General features: G+C 38.8%; 1 protein-coding gene across 1 annotated transcript; it reads left to right on the top strand.

Moving 5' to 3' along the window:
- The first annotated feature begins 52 nt into the window (after nt 1-52).
- Nucleotides 53-10,318, top strand: LOC133424325 (zinc finger protein 271-like). The gene is made up of 7 exons (XM_061714848.1): nt 53-248; nt 5,113-5,321; nt 5,534-5,626; nt 5,732-5,824; nt 6,337-6,447; nt 7,387-7,510; nt 7,674-10,318. Exons 1-7 carry the CDS (start codon nt 224-226, stop codon nt 9,371-9,373), a joined length of 2,355 nt encoding a protein of 784 aa, XP_061570832.1. The 5' UTR covers nt 53-223; the 3' UTR covers nt 9,374-10,318.
- Nucleotides 10,319-10,627: the final 309 nt, after the last annotated feature.

The raw sequence follows: 10,627 nt of genomic DNA, 5'->3' as shown, positions 1-10,627 counted from the left end.
TCATGCTTTTATTTTGTGTGGGAACATCCGCCGGAAGTTGTCAGACTTTTGTTTTGGAAAGCCGCGACTCAGCGGCCGCCATTATTCTTCCTGGCTTGACGTCCGAAATAAGACGGTTTAATACTTTTAAACATTGCATTTCGGGGCATAGCGCTGTATTCACACTCTATTTGGATCAGTGGGTTCGGTATCTCTTGAATTTGCCGAGCATCTCCAGCACAGTATGGACAGACGGTCCAGTACAACAGGTAAGTTGCTAAGCTAGCGTCGGGAAGCTAACAGGAGCTGCTGCTGCTGAGAAAATAAAACTCCTCCACTGCAGAGACGAGTCTGCCCCAAACCACCTCTCTCCGTTCACATATCTACATATACTCTGCGATTTAAAGGCGATGTGCAGGAATACGGTGGATGATCATCTTAGCTGTGTTATTATTTCAAATTAAAACATCTAATCTCTGCGTGCGCGGATCGATCACTGCATGTAATATTATCAAAACTGATCAGATCCATAAACGATTATGAATGTGGCGGTGCATTTGATAAAGTTGGAATCCAACACTGAAGCAGATTGGCGCTCAATTTCTCCATCTCGGTACATGCACACGCAGACGTGCACTGACAAACCTGCAGGAGCAGGAGGAGCAGCGGCGCCGCAGCGCCCCCTGCAGGAGATACACGACATAACAGTCTTATCTCAGATTTTTTTGTCGAATGTATCCAGAGCTGGGTAGAGTAGCCAAAAATTGTACTCAAGTAAAAGTGCTGTTACTTCAGAATAATATGACTCAAGTAGAAGTAAAAAGTTGTCATCCAAATAATTACTTGAGTAAAAGTAAAAATGTACTACTCAAGTACTGAGTAACTGTTGAGTAATGTCTGATGAATTTTTTTAACACAACCATTCAAACAGACAAAAGTACAAAATAACCATCTTCAGGCAAATTAAATCAATAAAATAAATTAAAATTAATAAAAAATAGCTAAAATTAAAATAATCTTAAAGTAAATTCAATTACTTTAAGAAATAATAAAATAATAACAGAATAAAAAATAAATTAAGCACAAAATTTAGTAGCACAAAATTTCAAGCCTTTGTACTTTTCTTTTTTAACCAGGCTCCACAGGCAGAACTAGAACAAGCCCATGAACTCATAGAAACTGTGTGTGTGTGTGTGTGTGTGTGTGTGTGTGTGTGTGTGTGTGTGTGTGTGTGTGTGTGTGTGTGTGTGTGTGTGTGTGTGTGTGTGTGTGTGTGTGTGTGTGTGTGTGTGTGTGTGTGTGTTTGAGTCTGTGTAAATGTGACAAAACATGCAAAAACAAAAATTTTTCCCAAAGAATCACCCAGTGGTGTCATGAGATTGACGCGTACGCGGATAAAAGGGATAAAAGAAAAGTAACAGCTCAATGTAGCCTAATGTAGCGGAGTAAGAGTAACAGTTTCTTCTTCACAGATCTACTCAAGTAAAAGTAAAAAGTATAGTGATTCAAAACTACTCCTGTGTAACTCGTTACTACCCACCTCTGAATGTATCTGACATAATAAATATAGTTATTCTCATGGGTAAATATCATATTTATTGTAGTAAGTGGAGGAATAGCAAACCCTCCTTTGATTGGTTTTTAAATGTTTTTAAATTATTTTAAATTATTCTTCTTATCCCTAAGAAAAATAGACTCCAACAAAATGGATAAAAAGATTTGTGACGATATATCTTTTTTTCTGCCTTTTTGATGCATGCATCAGTCCTTGCTACTCCTTTTGGCACTTTTGTTTGCCTGATTTTAAAGGAGCCGTCTGTAAGAAATGGCCAAAACTGGTACTGCAGTCACTTTCAAAATATTGTTGAGCGGCGTGTACCCTCCCCCTCCTCCCCCCGACCAGAGGTTGCCAGGTAGGCTGCAGAATGCAGCAGGAACGTAGGCTGCCATGGCTGCGATAATTAGAGCTGAGCTGGCAACCCGGATGCCGAAACAATACTGACTTGGTGATTGGGAGATAGGTGGAGGGTGGAGCTTCAGAAACAATACTGACTTGGTGATTGGGAGATAGGTGGAGGGTGGAGCTTCAGAAACAATACTGACTTGGTGATTGGGAGATAGGTGGAGGGTGGAGCTTCAGAAACAATACTGACTTGGTGATTGGGAGATAGGTGGAGGGTGGAGCTTCAGAAACAATACTGACTTGGTGATTGGGAGATAGGTGGAGGGTGGAGCTTCAGAAACAATACTGACTTGGTGATTGGGAGATAGGTGGAGGGTGGAGCTTCAGGCCAAAACAAAAAATGACAACATAAACATCAGTTGAGGGCTGCAACTCTTTTTAAACTGGAATATCCTGGCTTGAGTGCTGTTGTCAGTGACATAAGTATTTGAAATGAACATGATTTTTAAATGTCTGTTGACATATCGGGGTCATTTTATGATTCGTTTTATTATTGCTCTTACATACAGCTCCTTTAAATACTGTGATACCTTTTATAGTTTGCACTTTATAGAAACCCCTGTTTGTCTTTTATTTCAATATATAGTTAATTGTTTTTCTATATAGCTCTATATTTGACGGCATCTCATATTAAGTCTACTAAGTATACTATCATCCTTACGAGAAGATTTTTAATTACTGTTCTATGTCGTTTTATTGTGTTCAATAAAGAAGAAGAAAAAAAAGCGCCCCCTGCAAGAGGTGCAGTCGGTGGTCTGCCGATCCTTGCTCCCCGTCGAGAAATGCTACTTTGTGGTTCACAGTCGATTTTCAAAGTTTGATTGCCACGCCCATCATTTCTTGCACGATGTAACATTAATAATATGGGATGTTGAGTATTTGATCCTTCAAAATACACTACCCATGACATGAATTGCATTACACTTTTTGAACATTATATGATAAAGAGAAGAAAAAAAACAATTCTATTAGTGATGCACCGATTGTTCGGTAACCGAAATTGTTCGGCCGAAAATGGCAAAAAAACACTTTCGGTGTTCGGTGGAATAAGTGGGGAAAAAAACGAACAATTAATAACGGCGTTGTAATATAAATAGACTGGCCGCTCCCGTACCGGTTGCGCACCACAAACATAAATCGTTGGCCAACCAAAAAGTAACCACATAAAGATTTTTACCTAACATTCACCAGGAGGTGGAACCAAAACAACATAATGCTGGGAAATTAAAAAATGTTCAGTTTTTTATGTTCAATAAATATTTTCTACCTTGTAATTTTGTAAAAGATTTTTTTCCTTGAAAAGCATGCCTAAATCAAATTTATTTGATTTATGCAATGTTGAAAAAATTGACATAATAAATGAAAAACTGCGAAGAACCATGTTCGGTATTGTTCGGTATTCGGCCAAGTGTTTATTATTATTTTCGGTTTCGGCCACAAATTTTCATTTCGGTGCATCACTTTATTTGATATTCATTCAGTCATTCGCCTTTATTTAACTAGGCAGGTCATTAAGAATAGAATAGAATAGAAAGCCTTTATTATCATTATAATGGTACAATGAGATTAGGCAGCAGCTCCGTAAAAGTGCACACATGCAAAGACTATTTAGACAAAGACTGTGTAAACAACAAAATGAGAAACAGGAAACAAAATGAGTGAATGAGAGAATAATAATGCACATGAATGAGTGGAAGAATATTGCACTTGAATGGATGGAAGGATATTGCACATAAATGAGTAAAGAATATTGCACATAATGGATGAAGAATATTGCACAGTAGAGGTAGCTTATTGGTTTAGAAAGTTCACAGCTTTGGGGAAGAAGGTGTCCCTGAGTCTGTTTGTTCGGTTCCGTATGGACCTGAAGCGGCATACCTGATGTCCGAGCTGATATAATGGCAGACTGAGATGTCATAGCGGGGAAAAGGAGCCTTTGATCTGTTTGGTGCGTCAACCTCAAACCATCACAGAGACCAAAATCTGTAATTAACTGTTAATTGTTTCTTAAGATGTGTCAAGTGCTTATGTTAATAAAGAGCTGTCATTTGTCTATTTACTGTACAGTGAGCAAAATAACCAGTCAAATTCCCTGTCTTGTTTGACCTGACTTGGCCAATAAACCTGATTCTGATGATAAGACCTGCATTACAATTTTCACCTATTATTATTATTATTATTATTATTATTATTGTTGTTGTTATTATTATTGAGGAGTCGTACTTTTTTGGTCCATAAATGCCTGTTATGGATGAGTATTAGTGCCACTGAAGAAGAAAAATTATAATTCTGAGGTGACATCTGATTTGGAAAAGTATTTTTTTTATTTCACCTTTATTTACCCAGGCAAGCAATTTAAGAACAAATTCGTATTTACAAATGCAGCCTCTATTTACATATGCAATTTTTTTTTTTTTATTATTTTTTTTTACGCACATAAGTTCACATATGTCACAACTTACAAATTTGAGAGAGTTCATCATGTTTTGATAGTGTTGCTTGACTCGTGTTACTGTATGTCTTGTGGGCATATCCTATCTATTGTGACATTTTATCTGAGTATCTATTTGTTTAAAAGTGGGAGTAGTGCTTGTTGTATTTACAGACTGTAAGGTTATTTATTTGGAGTCTTAAAAAGAATGACATTTGTTTGGTCAAATTTGGTAGAGGAGATAAGTGAAAAACAAAGTATAAAGGAAACATTAGTAATTCTAGAAAATGTACACACACAATTAGGTTATTACATTGACTTAAAGTCATTTAGCAGAGACTAACTTTAAATATTAGTATTCATGTTATAAAGCTACATAAATTAAGTTAGTATCTCAGCCCTTACGTCAACCAGTGCTGATGAAGAGATGTTCTGCTTTATTCGGTCACAGTTGAAAGCCTGATTTTCCTAGAAAAGCTCTTAATGAACTTACAAAAATATGCACGCACACACACTATCATTAATAGAGATTAAGATTGGCATTGTGTTCGGTTTTTTTTTTCTTCCTACTTTTTGAGTTTGTTAAAGTAAACATGAAGTGGTTATATCTAAAATCAATAAGCACACTCATAGTTCTGGGAATGTATTGATTACATGGCAGTGTGACCAGCCTCATTATGTGACAAGTATCCAGTAACAATGTCATTTGTGAACTTATGTTTCATTGTTATGCTTTCAGGTGCTAGAGGTGCCCTTCCCCTGGCCTCCCTCCGCCTGATGGCTTCTCCTCTGCAGTTGACGTACTCGTACATATGGCAGGTCATACGGCAGAGAAACGTTAAGTATTATGTGAAAGTGGAGGAATTTGTGACCATGGTGACACAGACGGTTCCCGAGCTCCAGAGTTTCAAGCAGACTGCCCAGCTAATCCTGGGATTGAGAGCCAGGGTGAGTTTGATTTTGCAAGTGATGTGTGCCTCAAACAGTATGGTTGCTATTTATCCAATAAGTTACTAAATTGTGCACCTGACTGGATCTTTAAGCTTTCCTAAAAAAAAAGTGCCCAGAAAATAATACAATAATAAAAACTTAATTTCTTCATATAAAGTCAGTGTTTTGGTTAAGATTTTTGTTCAATATGTCGTCTTTGTTTACTGTAGATCATCTTGGACCTGCTTCACAAAGATGGCCCCCCAGATTCCAAGGCTATTCAGAATCTCATAAACAAGCTGAAGGTCTCCACATCTTCAGGGGTATGCATGCACCTTATTATTTATTGTTTTGAAGAAAGTGAAGTCGTGCTAACGTTGTGTAACCGCTTAAAATAGAGCTGAATTCTTCAATTTCTACTATTATAGAAGGACGTGGAAGTGGAAAAATCACAGACAAACTTCATGGTGCTGGTCCAAAATCTGCTGAAAAACCCCACTGAGAGGAAACGCTTCTTCCAGGTATTGACCTTTGTCTTAGTCTGTTATTAGATCAATATTAGATGTCATTACACAAAACCATTAAATGGTTCATTGTAAATACATGTTTATTTTGATGTTGCAGCCCTTTTGTTTATATAAATGCTGGCAGTATAATCACTGTCCCACCACAGCCGCCAACAGTTTAGTTGTTTCCCACAGAATCAGATTGTATTGTGGGATTCAGTTCATCTAATTTGTAAAATTGGTTTAGCCTAAATTTGGAGTGCTCAGTTAAAATACATTAAAACTACACATTACTACATCAGATAGTGGAAATTTTAACAAATACCATTACGCAGTGGGTCTCAAGATGTACCTGGGCAGCCTGCCAGTGTATGGCCAATTTTAGGGGAAACATGGGATTACATTTTGGCTTCTTGTAAAAACAGTGTTTGTTTGGATATAAAATGTTGAAAGCTTGTCCCTGTTCATTAAAAACTTTTGCAATTTCACAGTTGCTGTTTGAACTGATAGAATATGTCTCTATGTAGGAAGTGTTTCCTGTTCATTATGGCACTAAGTTTGACACAGCGCTGCAGGCTCTGACTGCAGGACTGGTGTGCAAGCTGGAACAACTTCTTCCTGTTCCCAACTTGTCACAGGTATGCGAACATCATGCACATACGTAGATATTAGTGATGCACCGATTGTTCGGTAACCGAAATTGTTCGGCCAAAAATGGCAAAAAAAACACTTTCGGTGTTCGGTGGAATAAGTGGGGAAAAAAACCGAACAATTAATAACGGGGTTGTAAAATAAAGAAATAGACTGGCCGCTCCGTCCCGTAACGTTGCGCACTACATAAATCGTTGGCCAAACAAAAACTAACCCCATAAGAATTTTACCTAACATTCACCAGGAGGTGGAACCAAAACAACATAATGCTGGGAAATTAAAACATTTTCATTGAAAAGCATGCCTAAATCAAATGTATTTGATTTATGCAATGGTGAAAAGATTGGCAAATTAAATGAAAAACTGCTGAAGAACCATGTTCGGTATTCGGCCAAGTGTTTATTATTATTTTCGGTTTCGGTTTCGGTCACAAATTTTCATTTCGGTGCATCACTAGTAGATATGTGACAATTTTAGTGTGCTTCAACAGAGCACAGAGTTTCTTCTGGCTCCAGTTTTTTGTTTCCTTTTGTTGATCCTTTTTCTCAGACTCACTCAGATCTTTTCTCTATAATTTCTCTAATTATTTATTTATGATTGCAGTGATAATATGTAATGACACATTGCAGTGTTGGAAGAGTTTATATCACAAGACAAATCAGGCTTTACTGATCACTGAAAGGAACTTGAAATCAATTACCAATTAAATTACAAGGACCTTTTCATTATTTAAGGCATTTTCATCACACGTTATTATTTATTTTAGAGCATTTCAAGTAACTGGATTTAGGTTTTTGGTTAGGAAGTCAAACCATACAGACATTTTTTTTTATTAGACTTTGAATATTAAAATACACTCATCCTTAGAGGTAAAATGAATTCTGAAGTGCAAATGTATGAATTATTTCCATGTTCTTGTACTTCAGCTAGGAGCTCTGATCTCAACGGAGCCGGCTGTCCTGGAGTCATGTGGAGGCTTAATTCCTGATCCAGGAGATCTGAAGACTCTCCTGCTCCACCAGCAGGCCAAAGGCCTATTGGGTGTTAAAGGTATATTTTTTTCAAGATTTGATGAAACACACAACTTTACTTAATGAGGCTGTAATGTTTTATTAAAAAGATGGATAAACTTTAGATGGATACAAGTGACTTAAACCTGTTGATCATGTGAGATAATTAGTACAGAGAAATACACTTTCTCTCTTTTGTGCAGCAACAGTCTCGACCTCGGTGGGGGATTGTGTCCTCTCGTCTCTTGCCTTCCTGCCCAAACCAGTAGAACAATCAGCAGTGCCGCTACCGCCACCACTACCACAAATATCCAAGCAACACGAGGAAACCCCCAATGAAAGAACCACCGGTTCCTTCAGTGACAATGAAGACTTCGACTCCATTACAGATGACTCTGACTCTCCAGCACCACCAGCCGTTGGGTCTCGACAAGAAGAGCCATTACATCCTAAAATAGTTGCCAGCCCTGCAGACAAGGAAGGGGATGTCACAGCAACACCTCAGAGAGACGATGTGGTGCAAGAGAAGAGTTCCACCCAACAGCAGCCTGATACGACCCCTGAAAGTAACGATGAAACACAAGCACAGTCAGAGAAGCTGCAGCTGCAGCAAGTTCCCTTGAAAACAATCCCCTTCAGGGTGGTTCAGGTGCCGATGAAAGGTGCCTCCACGACACAGAGTGCAGGCCCTGTGGTAGCTAAGGATGGCCAAAAGCCCCAGACTCAGCGAGTAACGTTACATCAGTGGGTGTCACGGATTGCCACGAACTCCATGTCTCTCCCAGCCCTGCCACCTCTTCCTGCAGGCAGATTGAGTGATGGAGATGACATCAGGCCAAGTATAAGAAGAAAAAAACAATTCAGGCACTTGGGTGACAGATATACTTGTACCGTATGCGACAAAAGCTTCCCTTATCAGTCTAAGCTGATAGATCATGAGCGCATTCATACAGGGGAGAAGCCTTTCTTATGCACCGCCTGCAATAAAAGCTTCCGAACGCAGGGGTTCCTCAACAATCACCTGAAAACTCACAGCACAGAGCGTCCTTACGCCTGTGGCCAGTGCGGCAAATGTTTCACAAAACTGCAGAGTTTGACGAAACACATACTGGCCCACAGTGGCCAAAAGCCCTACTACTGTAACATCTGCAACAAGGGATTCACGCAGTCCACGTACTTCAAGAGACACATGGAGTGTCACACGAGCCAGATGACGTTTCCCTGCAAGCACTGCAGCAAAACCTTCCCGACAGCTTTCAAGCTGTCCAACCACGAGCGCTGGCACACCAGAGACCGCCCCCACATGTGCGAGCGTTGCGGGAAGAGATTCCTCGTCCCCAGCTTGTTGAAGAGACACATGGGGTACCACATCGGGGACCGGCAGTATCTCTGCTCCCAGTGCGGAAAGACCTTTGTTTACTTGTCGGACCTGAAGAGGCACCAGCAAGACCATATACCCAAAGCAAAGATCCCATGTCCTGTCTGCCAAAAGAAGTTCTCTAGTAAGTACTGCCTGAGAGTTCACCTGAGGATCCACACCAGGGAGAGACCCTACAGGTGCACCATATGCGAGAAGACCTTCACTCAGGTCGGGAATCTAAAGGTCCATATCAGGTTACACACCAACGAGCGCCCGTTTAGTTGCGATGTGTGCGGGAAAACTTACAAGCTGGCGTCTCATCTGACTGTCCACAAAAGGACTCACACGTGTAAGAAACCCTGGACATGTGAGACGTGCGGGAAAGGCTTCTCCGTCCCCGGCCTTCTTAAGAAGCACGAGCAGTTGCATACAAGGGAAGCAAATCCTGACTTTGCTGGTAAGCGGAGGCACAGGGGTAAACACAAGAAGCACTCCCTCAAGAGGAAGTATGATGAGGAAGAAGAGGGCAGCGACGAGTATTAATCAAGGAAGTGTTTTGGGGATTTAAAAAACACCTGGCATACTCAAATAGGTGTTTTCAAGCTTATTTTTTTTATTACTTATGGACTTAAAACAGGTCACTCTGGACAGCTACTGCACAAGAAACCCAGTGAATATGTAGCTGTATAATTTTCAGTTTGACCTTCTGCCCTCGGGTCGATGTTAGATGATCATGTGGTTTAGGTGCTATTTCTTTTATATAAATACCAATACGTGACAAGGATTTTCGGTAACAAAGTTACCCAAAGATGTCAGTTTTTTGAGAAAAAAATACTATCAAAATATTTGTACTCCTTTCGTCATCTGTTTATTGGCTTCTTTACAAATGAACCCAAGTATTTAAAATCATAATCATCTCAATTATTATCTATGGTAATATGGCCCAAATGTAATATAACCACCATGTAAACAGTACAACTTTTTTAAGCATGTGACTTTAAGATAATTTTCCTGTTGTGTATTAAAATACCGTAGTCTATAGGGAACATTTTGTTACTGTGTACTTGTGGAAACTGTAGTGATTCAAAACTACTTGAACCACTCTACTTTTTTATGTTGTGCTGAACTGTAAATATTTCTAGGCCTAAATCAGCTAGATTTTGTTTATTTCCGTTTCTTTTATCTTTGACGGCTTTGTTGTTATAATGGTGGTGAATTTTACAAAGAAACAGTGAGAAGATTATACGTTTTTCTCGGCCATTTAAGGTTTTGCAAATGTGTAATTTGCAGTGGATCATGTCTTTACTTATCCGAGTGCGAGCAGCCATGTATCTAACCCAGCAGCTAGTGTAAATATTCATAGTATATTCTTTGTTTTTCATGCTTTTTAAGAAGTAATAAATAATCTTGACAAAGGAATTGTTTTCATACTTTCAGTGTACACATAAAAAAAACTAACAGCTTCCTTTTATGGGCATAATTAGGCCGATAAAAGAAGTTGTATATGGTTTTTCGCATCTTAAAAAGTGTGTAATAAATGGACATATGCCTCATCTTAAGGATTTTCACCACAGATTTATATATATATATATATATGTATCTATGTATATAGATGTGTGTGTGTGTGTGTATGTGTATGTGTATATATATATATATATATATATATATATATATATATATATATACACACACACACACACACACACACACACACACACTGTACATACATATCTCTATTAATAGATAATAAATGTAATTAAGTATATTTACATTAATATTTATGTTGGCATGTGTGTA

The sequence above is a fragment of the Cololabis saira genome, chromosome 23, assembly GCF_033807715.1.
Source record: "Cololabis saira isolate AMF1-May2022 chromosome 23, fColSai1.1, whole genome shotgun sequence".
NCBI classification, from domain to species: domain Eukaryota; kingdom Metazoa; phylum Chordata; class Actinopteri; order Beloniformes; family Belonidae; genus Cololabis; species Cololabis saira.
The sequence above is the reverse complement of the archived record's forward strand: the minus strand, read 5'-3'. Positions and strand labels throughout refer to the sequence as shown.

Coding starts and splice junctions, on each gene's coding strand:
- LOC133424325 (XM_061714848.1), top strand. CDS start 224: ATGGACAGACGGTCCAGTACAACAG. Junction 249..5,112: donor CAGACGGTCCAGTACAACAG/GTAAGTTGCTAA, acceptor TTATGCTTTCAG/GTGCTAGAGGTGCCCTTCCC. Junction 5,322..5,533: donor TCCTGGGATTGAGAGCCAGG/GTGAGTTTGATT, acceptor TGTTTACTGTAG/ATCATCTTGGACCTGCTTCA.